The 24,027-nt window shown below is 43.0% G+C and overlaps 1 protein-coding gene across 3 annotated transcripts in view; it reads right to left on the minus strand.

Annotated features, from left to right (window-relative positions):
• Positions 1-24,027, minus strand: part of MBD5 (methyl-CpG binding domain protein 5) — a 135,423-nt gene that overhangs the window by 51,690 nt on the left and 59,706 nt on the right. For 2 of the 3 annotated variants that reach the window (XM_082260330.1, XM_082260331.1), the window contains exons 2-4: positions 13,128-13,707; positions 1,861-1,963; positions 624-804 (exon numbers count right to left, since the gene is read on the minus strand). In XM_082260330.1, coding sequence (XP_082116456.1) covers positions 624-804; positions 1,861-1,963; positions 13,128-13,240 — 397 coding nt within the window. In that variant the 5' untranslated portion in view covers positions 13,241-13,707. The remainder of the gene's footprint in view (positions 1-623; positions 805-1,860; positions 1,964-13,127; positions 13,708-24,027) is intronic. The other variant, XM_082260332.1, reaches the window with a different exon arrangement.

Genomic DNA, 24,027 nt, shown 5'->3' on the forward strand with positions numbered 1-24,027 from the left:
ATCCCAGCAAGGTATCTAGGTCCTTACTCCTAACTAGACAGAAAAAAACTGATTTGCTGTAGCAGAGAGAGAGAGGATATACCCTCTGGGACTGCCCCTAAGGTGTGGCCAGAGTGTTTTCTTTCCTGTCTAGTCCTACTCCTGTAGAGGGCAGCATAACCCGAGTGTGTTGAATCAACGAGGACTATGTCTGTCAATGAGCGACAGAGAAAAGTTATTTTCGGTTTTGGCCAAGGGCATCCTGAATTTTGGGTTTCGGCCCAGAATTTTCATTTCGGTGCATCCCTACTAATTATTGAAATGAAAGGGTAGCAACAAAGACTTGTGTCAATGAGCTTTTGTTTGCTTTAAAAAGGCTTTTCCCCAGACAAGTCCATGATAACCCAACGGTAGGTTGATGCAGCCTAAAAGAGGGTAAACCACAAGTCGGATATAATTACCTATTAATCTCAGAATCATCTCCATCTCATCTTGAATACAAGCAAAATAAACCTTAAAGCAAGCTGCATTTACCCATAGACACAAACCCAAATCCTGTTGACCGAGGCCCTAATAAAACAAGTTCTGATGACTCAAGACTGTATATGCCTGTTCTGTTAAAAATTTTTTAGGAATTAACTTACTTGTCCCACCCCCAGGACTTGTCAACACCAGCGAGGGGTGCGGCGTCTCCATGCTCTTGTGCAGTGTGGCCACAGCAATGATTTTACGCTTGTGGATGCAAAGCTTGGTCACATCCTCATCTGCCTTAACATCCTCTGCGGTTCTTTGTTTCACAGCAGCTCCAGGGTCAAAATTAAACACCTACAATGGTCATACATTGGATTATATAAGGGTGGGCATGCACATTCAGCTATTCATTATCCTCTCACACTGTACCCTGGACCATCTGAGTTCTCTTCAACCACGCTCTATGGTAGGATGCAGAAGTCAACATGCACTGGCACACTTGCCTTTATAACAAACAGGTACATTAGTGTCTCTGCAATGCTCAACTACTTTAGCTGAAGGCTAGCATATTAGATTTACCTTTTCCAGCAAACTCTGAAAAGTTCTAAAGCTTGTGGTAAGAAAATCCCCATTTGTTTAGATGCTCTTTTAAAGAAGATGTGAAATGATGCTTCGATACAGCAAGAATATTAAGCAAGAGCAGGAACTTCTGGCAATTACTGCTGTCACTAGGAAAACCAGTTTTATACATTTGCCTCCTGGAAATGTTGCTGGTTGCTAGATACATATCCATATGGTTTACATTTTGTGTGTCAATGTCAATGCAAGCATTTGTAGCATGCACCACAAAAAGATATTCTCTACTTTCAACCCATTTACTAAGTCAAGATCAGTCAGATGGAATGTTGTGCAGTGACAGAGGCTAACAATCAGAAGTCTTTAGGGGTGGCCACATACTGGTGGATATTTCGCTGAGTAAGAATAAAGGTAAGGAGCGTGCCAGCCTTCATATCTTGGACTGGCAAGATGGTACGATACAGGGCTTGTTTGGCAAAAGTTTTGCATTATTTCTTTCACGGCACAACCAATTTTACAGACATGTGACTAAATCTCTGTGCAAGTATGTCTGACATTGTACATTATCACTCTGCCAGTTCTTAGACCCTAGTCGTGAAAGAAACAATACAATGTATGCCGCTTTTTGTCAATACTAGATACTGTGCCAATCCTGTGAATGCCCACCCTTACAGTCACAAAGAGAAAAATATAAAGAGAAAAAACATTAGATTGGTCTATATTAAAGACAGAGCATTATCCCCTTCCCCCCAGTCACCACCACCCACCACACAATATCCCAGTTTAATCGACGATCTTAGAAAGTAACTAAAGTAAACCAGATTGTAAAAGTACCTTCGGCAGAATGAGAGGGCACTCTAGGCCACACTTGCAGGTTCCATCTGTGAGAAGATAAGTTTTGACCTGGTCCAAACATGACAGATGGGATCCACTTGGGCTGCAAAGTAAACAGACAGATCAAAGAAATAAGGTAGGGCAGGATTAGGGCTCTATTCACGTTAGCGAGTCTCCAAAGTTGCACGATTTCCAGTGCGACCTTAATGCGACTTTTGGTGCACTTTTGATCTAACTTTACATTCTCTGGACCAAAGATACATCAAAAGTCGCACCAAAGTAGTGCAGGCACTTTAACTCCTTCCTGCCGACAGTGCGCATATATGCGGCCTTACTGGACTGGGCTTTTTTCCCTGGGGCCGCATATATGCGTATCTGTCTTTGTGCTGGGAGTGCACTGTATAGAGACCATTGACCCCGCTCAGGAGCCCCGGGTCCAGTACTACCAATTGGGACCCAGAACTCCCGGTCCCGGGTAACTTGATAACTTTGATAGCCTCTGATTGGCTATCACAGTGATCAGTCACTGTGAAGCCTGCAACTGTGTTTCCTTTCTTTATAAATGGAGGGGTGAGATATATTGGTTTGATTTCCCCTTGGAGAGAATACAAAAAAAAAAATTAAAGAAAAAAAGAAAAAATACCTAGATCAAGGTCAGTGCCAGGGTTAGGTGTTTGGGTCAAGCAAGGGTCACTATATTTTAGGCAGGATTAAAATATATATTTTTTATTAGGGTCAGTGTGTTTTGGGTAGGATTAACCACTTACCCACTGGGCACTTAAACCCCCTTCCTTACCAGACCAATTTTCAGCTTTCAGTGCTCTCACATTTTGAATGACAATTACTCAGTCATGCAACACTGTACCCATATGAAATTTTCGTCCTTTTTTCACGCAAACAGAGCTTTCTTTTGGTGGTATTTAATCATTGGATTTTTTTAATTTTTTTTGCGCTATAAATGTAAAAAAAAAAAAATGCAATTTCCTTTGTTTCGGTTTTAAAATTTTGCAAATTTAGTAATTTTTCTTAATAAATTTTGACCACAATTTATACTGCTACATATCTTTGGTAAAAATAACCCAAATAAGTATATATTATTTGGTCTTTGTGAAAGTTATAGAGTCTTCAAGCTATGGTGCCAATTAGGGCTGAATGATATTCAATGTAACATCGAATATCGTGCTGCGACCGTGGGCGATATTCACATCGCCGGATCATGCGATATTGGGGACTCAGTGAAGGCAGAAGAATACAGCCGTCCCGCATGTTAAGTCCGGTGTTCTGCAGCTCTCCTGACTGAGCGGTGAGCAGCACGCTGTGAGCAGCGGCACAGGGCCTGCACACCTGATTGGTTCGCTGTGCCGCTACTCACTACGTGATTGGTTCGCTGTGCTGTGGGGCGGAAGTGTATTGTGGGGAACTGGGAGTGTGCTTACGGTGCCAAGGAGCTGCCTGGTGAAGAGGACTACAACTCCCAGCGTTACCCCCACTTCCCGCGTGTCCGTCTGCCCCCAGAGAGATTCCCCCCTGACTTCACAGCCCGATCATGAGGGACAAACAGAAGAGGCGGAGGGAGCGCACCTGGGCCGAGGCTGCCAAGAAGGTACCAAATACGGAGGGGAGGCGACTGTACCATGTACACCAGGAAGAGGTGGGTAATATCGCAATATATATCGTTGGGGAACAAATATCGCAATGTGATTTTTTTCCCCAATATCGTGCAGCCCTAGTGCCAATCATTGAAAATTGATCACACCTGATGTACTGACAACCAATCTCATTTCTTAAGGCCCTAACAAACCAGTAAAATACAAATACCCCCAAATTACCCCTTTTTGGAAAGCAGACATTCCAATGTATTTAGTAAGAGGTGAGTTTTTTAAAGTTGTCATTTTTTTCCACAATTCTTTGCAATTTTTTTTTTCCCCCCCTCACAAAATGGTCATATTTCCAAGTTATTTCTCACACACAGTATAGGCATACTTGCAACTACACCCCAAAATACATTCTCCTCATACTGAGTATGGTGATATCAAATGTGTGGCACTTTTCCACAGCCTGACCACATATAGAGGTCCAACATCTAAGTAGCACCTCCAGGTGTTCTAGGAGCAAAAATTGCACATATCAGTTCCTGGCAACATTTCACACTTTTGAAGGCTTTGAGCAACAAAAAAACGGAAACGCTCACAAAACGACCCCATTTTTGGAAAGCAAACACCTCAACACATAATCTAGGAGGCATAATGCGTCTTTTGAACATATGATTTTTTTTCCACACGTTTTTGGAAAATGTCTATAGAAAATGAAAATGCATTTTTTTTTTTCAAACAAAGCTGTCTATTTATAGGATATTTTTAACACCTAGCATGTACACAGCAAAAATGACACCCCAAAATAAATTCTGCCACTACTGAGTATGGCGATACAATATGTGTGACACTTTTACACAGCCTAGCCACATACAGAGGCCCAACATGCAGGGAGCACCGTCATTTCCTGACTTCCCATTATCATTTTTGACGTAGGGCACTGATAAACACTGTAGTGGCACTGATGTGGCACGGATGAGCAATGGTGTAGCATGGATGTGGCACGGATGAGCAATGGTGTAGCATGATGTGGCACGGATGAGCACTAATGTGGCAGGGATGTGGCACGGATGAGCACTAATGTGGCAGGGATGTGGGACAGATGTGCACTGACGTGGCACGGATGACCACTGACGTGGCATGGATGGGGCACGGATGAGCACTGACGTGGCACGGATGAGCACTGAGAGAAATGAACCGGACATGCGCCGGTTTGTTGACAAGTGATCGCTCCGTCATTGGACCGTCTTGACGGTGGCCACCAATGACAGTGGTCCTTTACCATGATCCATAATGCACCGGGTCCCCAGGACCAGGCAAGCACGGACACTTCCATGTGCATGCCCCAGGGGGTGCGCAGGAAGCGCAATTCTGGGAGGACATCATTGTACGCCCTAGAATAAGCTGACCACCCTGTAGCCGTCATTCGGCTATGGCCCAGTCAGCAAGTGGTTAAAAAAAGAAGCAAAACGCACACTAATATTTCTGGGCTGTACACTACAGGTACAAACAACAATGTGGTATTGCTGAGATTGTCAGGAGCAAGAGAATGTAGTTTAGGTTGTTCTTTAGGCCCTGTTTACACCTGAGCAATTTTCATCTCGTAAAACGCTCATCTCTGAAGTTCCAAAACGCCCAACAAGCAAAATCCCATTCATTTTAATGGCCACTGTTCACATCTGAGCATTCTGTCGCCTGAAGCAAAACGCTTGAAGCTCAAAAAAGTACATGCGTTTCTTTTTTGGCCGATTTGGTCAGATGTCAATGCCTGCCTCCAAACACCTGCAAAAAACGCCCGAAAATGATGCGCTAAGGTGCGAATCGAGCCTTTGTGGTAGGTTATGGCAGAAGCAAGAAATATACAGCTAAAAACTTTTTTTTTTTTTTTTTTTTTACTATTTTGGTACAGTTTTCCTTTGGATTATCCAGACAATCCAAAGGATAAAGTGCTTGTGCTGTGTAGATTGGCCCCATGTATCATCTTAAATACCTGGTTGATTCTGCCTTGTTCTGCCCCTCCCCCTATAAAACAGATCACGGTTTATCATGGCTGCTGAGCCCTGACACCGTGGTCAGGTTACGTGCCTCCATCATCCTCAGCTCTCCTATTTCCTCTCCCTGCCTGTTAGCTCGTAACAGTCCCCGCCCCTCCCGCTGATATACATACCATTTTCTTGCAATGCCCAGTGTTAGATAATGCAATTTCTCCAGTTTTGTGCTTTATTAAAAAAAAAAAAAATACCCCTGTATACCTTATGTCCGAGTGCCGCTCACGTGACCAGATGCCTCTCTCCTCCTCCTGACTGACGTCAGCGAGAGATTCTCGGCCCCTCCCCCTGTCAGATCAGGAGAGGAAACAGCGGCTGGTCACTTTAGAGCCGAGCGGTGATCGGGCATAAGGTATACAGGGGCATTTTTTTAAAATAATGCACAGACACTGGAGACATTGCATTATTTAACACAGGGGATTGCCAGAAAATGATAAAGTGGGTTTATAACCACTTTAAGTCCTCTGTGCCTCAATATTCTGAACACAATGTCTAACTGATCCTCTCCTAAAGGAAATCGATTCCTAATGCCATCATTAAGACATAGTCTAGTAGACAAAAAACGCTTACCTTGCAGATCCTTCTCAAATCACAGCTGCCAATACCCAGTACTTACATGTATAAGGGATCATGCGTGTAAGAGATAAAACTAGCACAAATTCTTGTAAACCCACATATAACCAGAAAATCTCATATATATTCTCTTATTTTATAATCACCTCTTTTATCCTTTGACTAACGTGATATTAAAGGACTATATGGAAACCTAGAATATAAATTGGCCAACTAGTAATATGGCATAAAAATTTATCATGTAAATGATCCTATATGCTGGAAATTATATACTAAAATGTTATAAGTAAAATATATATAAAAAATATATCTTAAAAATGAAGAAAGATCCGTGAAGACGTCATTGTGACGAAACTAGTAGGGGCGGGGCTTGGGACGCTGAGTACAACACACCGCAGACAGCACAGGCACGCTCTTACTTTGGCTGGTGACGGCCAGGATACGGCTGCACTGTTTCATCAAATGCTGGATATCCTAGTGTCGGGTAGACACATGTATATGTAAGTGTAACCGATTTTTTAAAATAAACTTTTTGATAATGGAGTTACGATATGTGGGTTCTGTTTCTCTCCTCTCCTTGAATACAAAACTCCCTTTTAGGTGAGTGTCATCATTCTGAGGACAGCCTAACCGAGGGGATGATTCAGGAAGGCTGGATATACAAGCAGGATTTCCAGCCATTATAAGAAAAGGATTGTCTCCACCGATAGGGGAAAAAGCAAAAGTGCTGGGTTTGCCAGCTTTATTTCTGGTGAGTTGATTTAGGGAGAAAGGTCTACACGGATGGTGGGATCCTCACGCGTGGACTCCAAGAAGGCACTTTATTGTTTATCAGCACTGTGATTGCATGTTTGCACATCTCATCACTTGGGGGACTAATATTGCATCATATTGTTAATAAGCATCATATGGACTATTGTTTCTTTGATTTCACATATGGACATTAATGATTACTTTATTTCACGAATTGAGTTACTGGATTGATATTGGCAATATTATTCATATTTTAAAAGCACCAGCACTTTATATACATACACATATTTATGAGTGGTTTTGCACTTTAGTTTGTTAGCACTTTTTTCATTTATATACTGCCATCTTGTGGACAGGTGGTCAATATATTTACATGGTGTTAGGTTTGCACAAATTTTTTTTTTTTTAGGATGTATTTTACACTACTATAAAGAGACTTCCTTGCATGGTTTAACCAATAGCACACTATAGGAGATATTTCTTCATTTTTAAGATATATTTTTTATACAAATTTTACTTATAGCACTTTAGTATATAATTTCCAGCATACAGGATCATTTACATGATTGTAAATTTTTATGCCATATTACTAGTTGGCCAATTTAAATTTTAGGTTTCCATATAGTCCTTTAATATCACGTTAGTCAAAGGATAAAAGAGGGGATTATAAAATAAGAGAATATATACGAGATTTTTCCGGTTATATGTGGGTTTACAAGAATTTGCACTAGTTTTATCTCTTACACAGTTCATATGTAGTACATCTACAGTCAACCAACAGCAGCTTTCTTTGTAACCCTGATTATACATCCAAGACTCTCCTACCCAAAATAAAGGAAACATCCAAGGCGCTTGATTTGAATATTTTTCTATAAGGGAACATGTGACCTTCTCCCGTGTGACAGTGCATGGGTCTAATAGATAATCTCTAGGTCCCAAGCAGAGGAATTCACGTCACAGCTTCCCCTAGCATCTTAAGGAAGACAATGCTGGGGAAATTAGCGCTAGCTGTGACAGAGTGAGGAATGGCGTGGGAGTGCTGGCAAGGTGATTATCTGGGGCTCAGAAGACTCCCTTGCTAGGACTTTGTCCTTAACAAAAAAGGTGACAGTGTCTCCTTTAGGGGAATCATTTATTCAGGGCTTGTCAAATTTGCTTTGAATCTAGAAACCAGCTAAAAAAAAAAAAAAAAAGTTAGGAGCCAGTTTTTGTGCGGTGATATGCACTATGTGTACCAATGTTTCCATGCATAGGTGCCCCAACATGGTCGTTTACGTTTGTACGTGCACATATTTTTTTTTTTGGATGGGGGGGGGGGGATTTTATGTGTTTGGGTGCAACTTCATTTTTTACAATTAAAATAAGAACTGGATTTTTGTTTTACTGTAAAATCCTTTTCTCTGATTTTCACTGACGGACACAGCTCCAGATCTTTGTGACTGATGGGTTATGCTGCCCCCTACAGGAGTAGGACACCAGGCGGAAAAAGATTTGAACAAGCCTACAGGGCAGTCCCAAGGGGTATACTCCCACTTCCTGCTATAGGACCTCAGTTTTGGAACAAGCAGTGTCAGAAGAACATAAAACCCAACTCAATAGAGGTGCCACCAGAGCTTCTGTGGCGTCGGCCAGAGGATCCCGAGACCTTGCCACAAACCTCACCACATTCCTGTTGAGACGAGAGGTCAACAGGTCCACATCGGGAGTGTGACGGTGTTAACCATCACTGGGAGTGAAAGACAGATAATTAATGGTTTCAATTGCTTCAGATGGGACAGTAATATCTGTCAGCAATATCTTCATATAGAAATATGAAGATTTATTCCCACCTCACACTGGGAGACTGTTATAGACCATTGCCATGAAGTCTGACTCAAAATAATGTGTGTATTCCATGTCCCTGCATGCCAGATAGGCTTCCCTATTGTTTGTGTATTGCAATGGAATGTGGATTGTGCCTGGCCCATTGTTAAATGTTAATGACATCACATTGTTTGGCCCAGTTTAGGTTAATTCTGTTCCTGTACACACTTTCATCTGCATATGATACTGTAATCAGCCAGAGGGGAGGGATTGTGTACACTGTATGGTAATGACAGTGTAAAACCCTGTTTCTATTGGATTGTGAATGTCATGTCCTGTTCCCAACAAGGTCCACCTAAGCGGTAACCTTGTGGGGGAAAACTGTATAAAAAAGTAGCTGTACCATTAAAGTTTGAGTTATACTTCACCCTCAATCTAGTGTCCTGTCTCTTATTGGGGAAATCGGCTACAAGGGATTGCTATGCTCTTCATACTCCCTTGAATCATCACTACTAAGCTCTTGTAAGAGCTTGTACCTGTTCCTGCTTCAATCTCTGGGGAAAGAGAGGTTCACCCACTGGAACCTGGAGCCTTGTCGTAGGTCCAGGGTGGGTAGAGGACATCGAGACCCCAACCAAGCTGCAGCGGTTTGTGGGGTCTGAGGTGGTTATGGTGTCTGGTGGAGTGCTTGGAGCCCTCGGGAAGCACTAGGAGCATCTGTCGATGGAGGTACCCGGTCGGGGTGCCGGTTGATCCGTTACAGGGAGTCCCCCACCGGAGACAAAATTGATGAAACACCTCCTGGTGGAGAGACCATTCTCCCTGATCCAGTCATGCTTTTCAGTATTTTATTTTTCTTTTACCACTGTCAGGTAGAAATATTTTCATTAGGCAACTGTTCTGCTGTACTGAGACCTGAAAGAGTTAAGAAATAATGCATGCATTCTAGGGATCGACCAATTATTGGCAAAGCCCATATATCGAGGGCCGATATGCACTTTCCCCGATATATCGGAATCGGCCCCTGAAGTTACCGATATTGCCGATATTTTGGGAAAGTGCTTGTACTGCAGTGATGCCTGCAGCTAGAGGCATCACCCCGGTACCGGCGTCCATAGCCGACGATCGGCTGTCTCGTAATGACAACCGATGCGGCTGAGAAGCCGTTTGGCTGTCATTACAAGGAGCAGGAGGGGACGACCCCCCCCCCCCCCCCCCCGCGCGCGGCTCGCCCGGGTCTTCCGTCCCACCTAGATTAATGACAAATCTTTCCCCTAGTTCTATTTGTAGGAAAAAAAAGGACATCCTAGTTGTGTATGCGTCTGTTGGAAAGATTTCTCTCAGTTCCTATTTTGGTGACAACACAGGAAGTTAAAGGGAAATTCCAAAGTAGAATTCCAGGCTAGAACTAAACATAAATCGTCCTCAACAACTATACTAACTACCCCCTGTAGGAGGAAGATGCATATACTTACCTATTTTCGGAGCCCTCTGGTCCGATCACGTGATCGTTTCCCAGCAGCCAGCTTCAGGGGAGACAGCGACAGTCGACAACGGATGTCCCTTAGTAAGCCTATGGTTGATGTCATTTCCCAGGTGTTCCAAGCCGACTGTTGGGGAAAACATACAACTGGACAGGAGTGCTCTGGGAATAGGTAAGTATAAGCTTCTTCCTTTTACAGGGTAGTTAATACAGGTGTTAGAAGGGGGGTGAGAGCAGTTTTAAAGTGTCACTAAACCCACATCATAAAAAGCCATCAATGAATGGAGTATTATAGGCTGTTCATACTCACTATGAGATTTGTTTTCTGTATTCTGCAAAAAACCTGGTTGATCCTGCTGCTCCCTATCTCCCTCTTCTGTCCACGTCTTCAATTCAGCAAGGGATTTTGCAGCTGTAGAGGCAACTCTGCACATGCTCAGTTTTCAGTGAGTTTTTATGCTGAGCATTTTCTCTCTATCAGATCTGAAAAGCTCATGTGACTATAGAGTCACACATGTGGGCGTATACACAGTGGTAAATGACAGCCCACTCCCAACCTCCTCTTTTATGCTCGCTTACCATAAACACAATTGGGGTGAGATATTACAAGTAGATTAATGGAGGCTTGACCTCACTCTTAGTCTAGACACTAAGGGCAATGCAAATGAAACAGTGTGTGTTTAATATCACTTTAAGCTTAGTTAGCTAGCCTATAATTACATTTTAGACCTTCTTCAAACTAGTGCCATTTCTCCTACATCTGCCGTCATGCTGCAATGTACGGCATTGGAGAAATTTTTTTTTCTATGGTGTCCACTGACATCAATGCAATATGGTGCAGTGTGGTTTTTGGGAAAGGTGCAGGTGCTTCTTGTGGGGCATAGTAAATTTTTGGCTCCCTTAGATTCTAATGGGAGTGCTTGAAAAGGGCATGTGCGATTTTGGTGTGTTTTTGGCAGGATTTAGTGTTTAACAACCAGTCTACTCCAACCCAAAAAAACAAAAATGCATGAAGCATGGAACTGCAATAAAAAAAACCCCCAAAAAACAAAAAACAGGCATTAAAATGCACGGAAACGCACTACAAAAACACAATGAAAAAATGCACGATTAGGCAGCAGCTTTAGGCCCGGTTCACACTAGATGTGGTACGAATTTACTGCATATCTAAACTGCATCAAAATCGCAACCTGTAAATGTGAACCAAATACAGAGTAGAGTGTATGTTAAATTAACGACCCCCCGAAATCAGTCTGAAAAACGCAGTGCAATTTGCAGAATCTAATCAGATTCCGGTGGCAACAAAAAAAAAAGGGCCTGCGATTTAAGTCATACAAATCCATGACTCGCACCCCAGAGATACCGCATGTAATTCATACAGGAATCCTCTGCGATTCCTGTGCGAGTTACATCTGGTGTCCTGCTTTGCGGCAGTGTGAACCCGGCCTTAGTGTGAACGTAGGCTGAAGAGACTCTGCAATAGGAAAATCATGGAGGATTGCTGAACTCTCTTTTTGAGAAAGCTAGTTTGCTGCCCGTCGTACAGATATTCCGGGCTCAATGCTCATAAAATTGCTGACCTGAAACAGGTATACAGATAAGACATTCTGACACTAATTTACAGTAGTTGTAAAGGCAGAAGGTTTTTTTTTTTTATCTTAATGCATTCTGTGTTAAGCAGCCTCCCCAGCACCTCTACTTACCTGAGCCCCATCTCTGTCCAGCGATGTCCACGAGTCCCTCGGCCATCCATGACTCTCCCTCCTGATTGGCTGAGACATTGGCTCCTGTGGCTGTCAAAGTCAGTTAGCCATCAGGAGAGAAAGGGGGCAGGGCTGTACTGCAGCTCCGTGTCTGAATGGACACAGGGATCTGTAGCTCGGCTCAAGTGCCCCCATAGAAAGCTGCTTGCTGTGGGGGCACTCAACGGGAGGGAGGGGCCAGGAGTAGCGAAAAGGGACCTGAGAAGAGGAGGATCCGGGCTGCTCTGTGCAAATCCAACTGTACAGAGGAGGTAAGTATAACATGTTATTATAAAAAAAAAAAACACTTTACAATCATTTTAAAGCATGCTTGTTCCAGGTGATTTAAAAAAAAAAAAAAAATAGGACATAATTTAAAGTGGAGTTCCACCCTAATTCAATACTTACCTCCATCTTCTCGCTCCGGGTCACCTGAAAAAGAAATGGATAATCGCATATTTTTTTTTTTTTACTTACCTCGTAGCGAAGAAAAAATACTTACCTTACTTCCTTCTTCCTCCTTCCTCGGCCCGTCGTCACTTCCTGGCTCTGCAATGATTCCTGGGAGCTGAACGTCATAGCTCCCAGGAATCATTGCGCCTGCACCGGCCCCGACGTCAGTTCCGGGTCGCGCGCGTCATCCCCTTCTAAAACAGCTTCTGGGCATGCCCAGAAGCTGTAGAGGGATGACGCGCGCGACCCGGAAGTGACGTCGGGGCCGGCGCAGAGCATCGTAGGACCGAAGAAGGCAGAAGAAGACGCCGAAGGGGATCTCGCTGGCTTCAAGCTGCCCACATCTGAGATGGCAGCGCTGGACAAGACGCTTTCAAGGTAAGTATTTGTCCTAACAGGTAAGTGCAACCCGGGACAGATCAGAGGCTAGCCATTGTGGAATGCACTAGCCCTGACTGTCCCGGGGGTATTAAAAAAAAAAAAAAAAAAAAAAAAAAAAAAAAATCCAGGGTGGAACTCCGCTTTAAGGTGCAGACAGGCAAATAGCAATTTCTTGGGGGGGGGCAGTAGTTACAGTCCCATAATGTCCTTATAGCAAAGTGATTTCAATTATAACACACACAGCAATAAAACCTGATAAAGCTTCCAAACCTACAAAAAAAAAAAAATAAATAAATAAATAAATAATTGAAAATAATCAAATAGCAAGAGTAGGGCTTAAACATAAAAAAGTAGGTAAAGTAGGTAACAATTGTGTTTGGAAAAAAAAAACAATTGTGTTTCAAACAAATATTATAACTGAAGGCCTTGGTATGCTCACCTAATATAAACAACGCCATTTTGGTCCACTCGACGTTGCCAGCCCACTGGAACCTGCACTGACAGCGAGGCACCATCGTTGTCTCCTCCATCACAGACCTTTCCACCATTCATTTTCTTATTGTGATCCAGCCAAGATATTAACAGAAAGAGGACTGCCACATGCCATAGGAACTCATGTCTGTGAGAGGACCAATCCTGCACAGTTGTGTAATCCGCACAAAGTGCATTTGGTAAATAAAGTTTTATGACAAGTCAGAAGAATGGGTCACAATCTCCGTAATCCATTGCTGTGTGATATGCCACACTGATCAAGGAACAAAAAGCTCTCACAAAGCCAATGTGTCCTCCGAAGATGAACTGGTAGAATCCATCCATGTGCTGTGGCCTATGCGATGACACACAGAAAATAAGTACTTCATCCTTGTGTATCCAAACACGTTGTGATGGGAGCGGTGATGACGGATTACCTTTTTATATGCTGCATTCTTTCTGTCTTTTTTCTATTTTCCAATCTGTAGATAAAATGTTGCAATACTTCCTAGGTGACCTCATGGTGTCGCAAAGTCAGTTTTGCTCGCCTAAAAAAAAAAGGAGACATTAATAATAACAAAGTAGTTTTCTTACAAAATTACATATTTTATGCTACCCAATTACCTTAACACTTTTTTTTAGTTTTTGACAGAGTTCAAAGGGATTAGAACACATCAGATTTTTAATTGCGGTTTGTACCTCTATTTGTCATTTTTACTATTAACACCGAAAATGAAAGAAAATTCCAAATTTTGGGGTGTACCTAGAACAGGTCAACTGTTTGGAACATCCTTAAAAGAAAGAACGCACCGGTGAGCTCCGCAACACCAAAAGACCTGGAAGACCATGGAAAACAACTGTGGTGGATAAAGAATGTTTTTCCCTGGTGAAGAAAACACCCTTCACCCATCATTTCCAATCATATATGCGGATTCTAATAGATATAAGCAAAAACATTTAGTGAATAATGATGAAAGGCAGTGAGAGAAGTTTTCATTACAATGATCAGAAGACAGATATAGAAAAATCCCCTTAGTTGTTCCAGCAAATTAACACCATATTAGCAAAAGACCATCACAAAATATACAGCTACATGGAATATAATGAAAACAAGAAAAATATAAAATGTGAAATGACAGACCATACTGTTATGTAGAGTTTGTTTTACTCACTGTAAAATATTTCTCTTTGTGTACCTTGAGAGATACAGGAAGTTTTTTGGAAAAAGTCCACCTGCCAACTTTCTACACCTGGCATGCGAATTGCAAAGTGGTCCAGAACATGAACATTTTGCCTGAGGGAAGACCAAGTCGGGTTCCCTTAGTGCAGGGATTCTCAAACTACGGCCCTCCAGCTTTTGCGGAACTACACATCCCAAGACATTGTAAAACTCCAATATTCACAGACATGACTAGGCATGATGGGAGTTGTAGTTCCTGAACAACTGGAGGGCCGTAGTTTGAAGACCCCTGCCTTAGAGCAACTTCTGGTGCATCCTTGATGATCGATGAAGGCCGTGGCATTGTCGGACTAGTTTCTTGTCAGATAACCAAAAAGTAGAGAGGTCTAGCATTTAAGGGGCAACTTAACTGCCCTGAGTTCCAGAAGGTTGATCCGAAAATGGGCTTCCTCCAAAGACCAAGTACCCGCTGTACCAATAGGGTTTTCAGGACTGCTCCCCAGCCCAAAAGGCTTGCATCCATCATGAGAATTTTCCACAACTGTGGAGGAAAGAACTTCCTTGACTCCAGCGCTGGGTTGGAATTCTACCTTGCTAGGGTAAGTCTGATCTTAGGGATCAGACACAAGGGCTGGTCCAAGGACCATGTCACATGGCTAGAATGTGTCGCAGTGGTCTGGAGTAAAACTTCATGTACAGAATTGCACTGAAGGAGACAACCATGAAACCCAAGACCCTAATGCAAGCATGATTTAAGGGCTTCCTCTGCACCTGGGGGGGGGGGTCATGGCCAGAGAAATTAAATGGTCAACATTTTTTCCTGTGTGAGAAAGTTTATGGACAGGGCCGTGTCCAGTGTCAGACCCCCATTATTCTATGAGATGGGTCCAACGTTTATTTCTTCAGGTAGAGGATCCAGCCAAAGCTCCGCAAAGCCTGTATGGTCTGCTGGATGTGGTCTAAAAGGGACAGGTAGTGCTGGTCTGTTTACATTAGATCGTTTAGGTACCCCACAACATGAATACCCTGAAATGACAGGGCTGGGGCAATCACCTTGGTTAAGACTCGGGGAGCCATGGACAGGCCAAAAGGGAAGGACGACAAACTGGTAAATCTGATCGTCTACTACTATACGCAGATAGCTTTGATCAGATGGAAAAAAAATGGAAAGTTACAGATAGGCATCCGGGATGTTTATTGATGCCCTGGAAAAATGGGGGTGGGGGGGGGGCAATGACTGACATGGCATGTTCCATACAATGCTGCTAAACCCATTTTAACAAGTTAAGTCTTTAGAAGCAGAATGAGTCAAACTCACCCATTAAGATTGGGAACCGGGAATAGGCATTCTCCTGGAGCAACAGGGGTGAAGACTCTGAGAAAAGAGCTGCCTGAAGAGCAGCAAGTAGATCCACCTGCCATGACTGAGGAGGAGACAATTTGAAAATCATGAAGAATAAAGGAGGCAGAATGCAAAACCTCCGTTTGTAGCCCCTGGAAATGAAATTCTGGACCCAGAAGAGAAAACAATAAAATGCATATAAAAGGGAACAAATGAACCTGCTAAAAAATGTGGATTTTTGTCTATGCCATTCTGAGATTTAACAGTTCAACTACACACTAGAACTATTCCTGGCAGGGGGAGGAGGCCTACTTTTCTATGCTGCAGTTTAATAACACCTAAAGGCCTCTCCTGGCTCTTGTGCTGCTTCTCCCCTCTCCTCCTCACTGAGCTCTGATGTACAGAGACTACAAGACTGATTGCAATCAAATTCATGTGTTTCTACGACTTGCAAATAGAAAAGAAAAAAAAAGTTGAAGTAAAGGCTAATACAATTTAGGTTAAAAACGTTGCTTCCGCCTTGATCTGAAGATTCATTTGACCTTTCGGTTACATCATTTTAATTCCTAAATAATTCTTTAACTTGAATTCTCCCCGATTAGGATTTCCCTGCATGCAGCACCTTTCTCCGGAATGTCTGAAGGACTCAATAAGTAAAAAATGTACAATTCCTGTTTTTGCCACTGTTTGGCCAGCAAAAGCTGCAGCAAATAAAATTTTAGCTCCTCATCTTTCTGTTTGCAGTGACTGTAGCTCATAAATTCCATGCATAAAGAATGATAAAATGTGTTACCAAAAGAATCAGATTTTTTTCCTCCTCATACATAGCAGTCACTGCAATTCATAAAAGGAAAAAGGAAGGGGGGGGGGGGGTAGTTGAGTGACCTGCTGGTTGAAGGATAATTAGTCAGATCCTTTGACAACAGCACCTGATTTAAAGACATAGGGGTTGTTTTATTAAAGAAAAATATACTGAGCACTAAAAGTGCACTGCAAGTGCAGGTTCTCTAGATATGAAGGGAAGCTCTAATGATTTCTATCATCCAAACATGTGCAAGCTAAAATGCAGTTTTTTTTATTTTTTTCTTCCTTGCATGCTACCCTCAGATCTAGAGCGGGTGGCACTTGTAGTGCACAGACTATTTACCTTTAGAAAATCAACCCTAATGGACACACCAAGTTTCTTTTCCCTTTCTCTCCTCTCCTTCAATCTTTTTAGGACTGTCTTACCATTTAGGATACAGCAGATTCCTCTACTTGACATTTTATTGTATATCTATATGTTGAATGCTATGGTCGGATACCTCTCTGACATGCAGTTTAACTGGTCCAAGAATCTATAATATTTATGATAAAAGGTTGATGTCTTTATCATACTTATTTCCCTTGGAATGCCGTTTGTCATCTTGATGGATATTTCTTGGAACACTGCTATGTGACTTGTGTTATGATTACAGTACATATACTAGTCCATTTTTGGATGTATCATCCTACTTTATTTTGTCATTGTATATTTTTTTTTTCCTCTATCCTTTTTGCAAAAAAAAAAAAAAAAGTTATAAAATAAAAACTCAAAGGCAGGTCACAAAAAAGTTGCACGATTTGTGCCAAATATATATTTTCATAAATGAGCTTATCAATATTTGGCAAAAATGAGTTGTGCAGTAATGCACCAAGAGGATAATGCGCCAAGATGGGCAAGATAATGGTTTCTTTGCCAAAAAAAAAAAAAAACTATATGTGCTGTGGCATAACAGTTTTTGTGAAATGTTATGCGCCAGAATCAGGTGTGCTGTGTGAGCCTTTGCATCCCTCTACAACTACCAATCATAGTTTATTGGGCCCTTGTGAGGTCTTCTCTGCTGTGGTGCTGTAGAATTTGCTCCTGGAGAGCACCAAAGACGAACTGCTTAGTCAGTCCAATAAGTCTACTATATAGAACCCCTCCTTGTCTCCCAAAACACCTTCTAGTGGCAGAAGGAAGCAGATTCCTAAAGCCTCGTACACACGTACCAATCGTCGGCCGAACGATCGGCCGTCTTATGTCCAGGGCTGTCGTGTCGGTTGAAAACTGCAAAAGACTGCACACGAATTTTGTCAGCCAACAACAGCCGACCGCAGAAGTAATGTCATGGGATGGTTAACTTTCCTTGTCTTTTTTCTTTTCTGAGCATGCCCAGTCTTGCTAATCGGCTGTCTGTCGGCCGAAATCTGTACTGACTGGCTAACAATCGGCCGTTCTGGTAACGGCCAACAAAAATTTTAATGTCTGCACGACAGATTCTGTTCGGCCGAAAATGCGCTGTCGGAAGCAACATACCAACAAGCCTACAATCGGCCGATCGGTCGTCGGCCGAATATTTACGGCCAACAATCGGTACGTGTGTACGGGGCTTTAGTTTTGCAGCACACAGTTCACAAGCAACTAAAGGCTGCAGGTCACAGTGTGCCAAACACATTTTTCCTTTCAAATAAAGCAGAACGTTGTTTGCATTATGTAGAGGCTGCATGGACAAGGAGAGAGAAGGGACCTTCAATGAAAGTTCAGTTATCCTTTAACACTTCTGCTTCAAAGAGATGGTGTTCTAGCTCATATAACCACTAAGGTTTGCTTGAAGTTTGTATTTTACGCTTAAGTTTGCAGAACAGAAACTAGGGAATGAAAAAACAGCCCATATGAAATGGCGTGAAAAACAAAACCTCATGTCTTTCTTTTTTTTGGAACAAATAAACTTAAGCTCAATGAAAGGCAATATGTTATAACCTTAAGATGTCCACCAATGACTTACATCAAAAATCATACGGATTTGAAGAGGGAGGACAGTGACAGAGAGGAGCTCATCGTTGTGCTACTTCTTCTTTCACTGTCCAGTCACAAGTTGGGGTGGGTTCAGGATGACCTAGGCTCAGACTCTAATGGATGTAATCATTCTGAAGTGGTCATCAGACTGAGAACTAATAGCAGAAAAGAAATGCTGTGGGAAAGAGCTCTGGAATGAATATTTATACAACAAAAAAATACTTTCATTTCAGGTTAATAGGTACTTTATTTTTGGATAGAGTCCCGCAGGAAGGGGTCAGATCTAGGAGGAGACTACTTGCGATTTCCTCCAACGCATTAATTTCTGGTGGCAGAAACCACCAGCAGTAAAAGTTACAGTGGTGGCACAAATTGTGGACACTTGGAAATGTTAATGTTTTGCAGCTTTGCAGGCTTATAAGGAAATTATATTTTGCACCAAATACAGCTTTACAGGATAGCCTCCTTTAAAAAAAAACAGTACCGGGGTGATGCCTGTAGCTGCTGCATTATCCCAGAGGTTTTCACACTTTGTGTTCATTTTTTAGACTAAAGTAAATATAACACATATATATATATATATATATATATATATATACATATATACATACATACACACACACACACACACATATATATATTATATATATATATATATATATATATATATATATATATACACACACACACACACACACACACACATACATATATACTTTATATAACAACATTTTCTATAAGCCTGCAAATTTGCAAAACATTAAAATTTCCAAAAGTGTCCACAATTTTTGCCACCACTGTACAATACCTCTTCACACTACACAGGACAGGTGGAATAAGTGAAACTTGCGTGTCTTATAACTGAATCGGTGAGGTCAGAATTATCAAGTACCAATTACTCAGATCTGGGCTCTTTTTTTTTTTTTTTTGCATTAATCACTCACAGTAAACTCAAGGAAGAATCCCTCCCCCCACCAAATAAATAGAATATGTTTCAAATGAATTTTTTTTTTTTAAATTAAGGATATTGAAATATTCACATTAGCTCAGTTGTGACTGGTTCTCTTTAAATACCCTGCTACTATTAGGTAAGCAGATGACTCACTCTTGACAAATAAATGTCAGCCGCATTTCACTATGTTACATTATGCAATAAAAAAGAAAAGCTAAAACGGTTTCATTCACCAACTCTCTAAAAATAACCTACTTATTGCTATAGAAATTATGCTAGGAAAAAAAATAGGTCACATAAATAGAGCTCCTGACTGTATGGGAAGCAAAAAATATGTCTTGGTCACTGTGCTGCCACTAAAGAGTACTGTTACTGCTTCAACACGCCACATACGTTGACTAGAACCATGTAACCTGTAGCTCTTCAAATGGTTTGAAACTGAAAGTCCTAGGCAGAGGAAAAAGAGCGCTTGAGTTGTACTTGCCAAACTTTCCTCTTGGGTGATGTTACAGGTAATATTTTGCTAAACTCTAAATTAGTCCAAAAACTGCAGCTTCATGTAGTTGTAACCCTAAAAAAACAAAACAAAAAAAAAAAACGGATCCTGTTTCTTTAAAGCGCAATTTTTTTTTTTTCCCCAACAAAAGTAAACATTCCCCTCTGGGTGATCTCTGTACATTGGAAGGATTTTAACAAATGTTGTTGCAGATTCCTACCTTTTGTTATTCTGAAGAAATCAGTTTGTTCCTCTGTGCTGAGTGGGTGTAATGGGAGTGGTTTCATAATCATTTATCAGCTGTGGCAGCCGCAAGGCTCTAATGAGGAAATCTGCTGAGCCTGCATTCCTTTAGACATGTTCCTATTGGGGATGCCAGAAATCTGACTTGTATCTTAGGCAGGCTTCTGGGAAAAATTGGTGAGCCAATCACACAGCAGGAAATTTGGTTTCTGGGGTGTGGTCAGTATACATTCTGTGTACAAAACAGCTCCAGGTGGCCATATTGCATTTTCAGAAAATTACAACAGCTGCAGATTGAAAAGGAGAGGTCATTTTAAACAACATTAAATTATAATATGATTTGTGTCGCAATTGTATACGCTATATATTTTTTTTCTTTATTTGCCCACGAAAGAGCAGTTACCCTTTAAAGCAAGGGTGTCCAACCTTTTGGGTTCTCTGGGCCACATTGAGTGTAGAGAAATTTTCTCGGGCCGCATATAAAATATATACTATAGTTGAGGTATAGAAGTAATAAAACGAGGCTGCGCCCTTTCCCACGCCGTCGCCCCCCCCCCTCGCACTAATTTAACACGACTAGAGGATGATCAAATAAAATTAAAAGTATACAGAGGTTTACTTCTTCTGAGAGATATTAAGGGAACACTCTAACCTCCATGACCACTTCAGTGATTTGAAGTGGTCATGGTGGGAGGAGTCAGAATCACTGCACATGCTGGGATATATACAGTTATGTGCGGGGGGGGGGGGGGGGGGGGGGCTAGTTGCACCCCTAGCACATGCGACTTAGGCAGCCAGAAAATGTCATGTCCTGTACATGTATGAACAAGGACATGACATATTATGACAAAACACAACTAAAAAACATATTGCAACAATTTACACACGCTAATGCACATACCTTTTCTACTTATTTTGCAGACTGCTGGCGGTTACTGCTGCTGGTGGTTACGGCTACGGGCGGGTAATGCTGCTGGTGGTTACTGCTACGGGCGGGTAATGCTGGTGGGTAGTGCTGGCGGTTACTGCTGTCAGGTAGTGCTGGCCCATCAATGTCCATCAATTCAGCCTCACCAGTGTCCATAAATGCAGCCTTACCAGTGTCCATCAATACAGTCTGATCAGTGCCCATCAGCTCATCCTCATCAGTGCCCATCAATGCAGCTTGATCAATGCCCATAAGCTCAGAATCACCAGTGTCCATAAATGCAGCCTGTTCAGTGCATGGGGATTAGAGAGAGGAGAGCCGCCGGATTACACAGTGTGCGGTCTATCATAGAAAAGTCACTGTTTAGATGACTCAGAGTGTAAAATCTGTAAGCATACTGGAGAACGTATGGATGCAAAAACACTCTAATACAGAGGGTACAATGTCCTTGAAATGTCCATATAACATCCAGGAATTCGTGCAGTAACTACTGGATCACCATCCACCACCAAGTGTCACATCTAGAGGTTAGTAGAAGTGGCAACTCACCAGAACAAATGGCTCAAGTGTTCTCACACAAGAGCATCATAAGCAGGAATCATAAGCCGAACAGGTGCATATGGAAAAACTGGATTGTTCACCACTGCTGCATAAACAGGTCACCTCCTTACAATCCCCTCGGTCCAAATGGTGTCATATAAAGAAAAAATGGCTCCAATAGTGGAGTACCGTAAAACGAAATGAACTTTATTAAAAAGATGAATAACACTCACATAATAAGCGTAAGAATAGGCTCGGAGTACAAAGTAAACGGCCCGGTAGGATACCTCCCTCGTGCAGTCCGCCGGGCTAACTCCATGCCAGCCCAGTTACTTCCGGGTAGGTCCTCCGCCATGTCACATGATGTCGGATGCGTCGTCTGGTCATGCCCCAACGCGTTTCGTCATTTCCGACTTCAACTGGGGGCGTGACCAAGACAACAACATCCGGCATCTAAATACCCCTGCTGGAACGCACTGCGACCAATCGGCACCAAGGCAAGCCGACCGGAAGGAAACCAGCGCTTCCACCAGCGGAAGTCCAACATCAGTAACACCATTGAAAGTACCCATTTAATTAGGATCAACACCGTGACACCATCGATGCTAACAAACACCGGAAGTGCCCCTCGAGATGATCGACGGGAAACTAAGAAAAATAAATAAATTGATTTTACATAAGGAAAAAATGACGCTATTAATAAATAGTATCCTTCCGGGGGTTTAACCCATGCGGCCATGCAGTCTGCAGAGCATTACCATACATAAACATCAACAAACAGCACATGATAAAAATGGACCGAGGGGATTGTAAGGAGGTGACCTGTTTATGCAGCAGTGGTCAACAATCCAGTTTTTCCATATGCACCTGTTCAGCTTATGATTCCTGCTTATGTTGCTCTTGTGTGAACACTTGAGCCATTTGTTCTGGTGAGTTGCCACTTCTACTAACCTCTAGATGTGACACTTGGTGGTGGATGGTGATCCAGTAGTTACTGCACGAATTCCTGGATGTTATATAGACATTTCAAGGACATTGTACCCTCTGTATTAGAGTGTTTTTGCATCCATACGTTCTCCAGTATGCTTACAGATTTTACACTCTGAGTCATCTAAACAGTGACTTTTTTGCGCTACTAATCTTTTTCACATGCATTCTCAAATATTCTCCGTTATTTGTTAAAGTAGCAGCAGCTTTTATATATTTTAGCAGTATATTTACTGACTCCTCCTAATAAGCGCGAAGATATCTCGCTGACAGTGTGTGTCCAGGTATATTTTATTTATTGTGTCTATCATAGAAGCCAATCCAGGAGGCAGGACGTCACATGACAGCGGCCTCCGGGTAAGTGGGAGATCCCCGCTCTGTGTAATCCGGCAGCGCTCACCCCCCCCCCCCTTCCCCTCTAAAACAGTCCAATGGGTCCAGCGGGACCCATGGTAGGGTTGGCCCTGGAGGCCCCTCTGCCCCAGCTTGCGGTGTACCCGCCCAGGATCAGCCCTGCAAAGCGGGACAAAACTAGGGACATCTGGTCACCCTAGGCTAGTGGACAGCAGGTCCCACAGGCCATGGTCAGCTTCCAGAAGAAACAGGGCTTGGCCAGCATCCAGCAGGACCCAAAAGTCAGTGGAAAGCAGGACCCAAATGTCAGTGGACAGCTCCCAGCTTGACCCACAGCCAGTGGGTCCTGCTGGGAGCTGGCCACAGACCTGTGGGTCCTGCTGGTCCCTGACCTGTGGGTCCTGCTGGTTGCTGGCCATGACCTGTGGGTCCTGCTGGTCACTGACCTGTGGGTCCAGCTGGCCCCTAGCCATGGTCTGTGAATCCAGTTGGCCACTGACCTTTGGGTCCTGCAGGCCACTGACCTGTGGGTCTTGCTGGTCACTAATCGGATGGTCCCACTAGCCTGTAGGTTCTGCTGGGAGCTGGCCATGGACTGTGGGTCACAGGCCACTGCCAGTGGCCAGCAGGACCCACAGGCCGTGGCTAGCGGCCAGCTGGACCCACAGTAGGCCATGGCCCATGGGTCCTACTGGCCACTGGCAGTGGCCTGTGACCCACAGTCCATGGCCAGCTCCCAGCAGGACCCACAGTGTTGAGGGCTATTTTGAGGTTACTGGGTGGGCACTGGGGCAGGGTAAATGGGGGAGGGAGATAGATGGGATGATCATGTAGGGGTCGGCTGGGGATGTCAGGGTCTCTCACATCAGTGATGGCAGCTGCCAGCGCTCAGTTCCAGGTACTCACACGGCCTCCTCCAGTCCTGGGGGGGGGGGGGGGTTGATGCTCTTGGAGTCAAATACAGTTGCAGCCAGCATTCAGCCCCGCAGCCCGAGCCAGTCACATTTGTCCCGACTCCCTTGCGTGCCCTTCCTCTGCCTGCCTTC

Source organism: Pelophylax lessonae, assembly GCF_965119305.1.
Source record: "Pelophylax lessonae genome assembly, chromosome: 6".
NCBI lineage: Eukaryota > Metazoa > Chordata > Amphibia > Anura > Ranidae > Pelophylax > Pelophylax lessonae.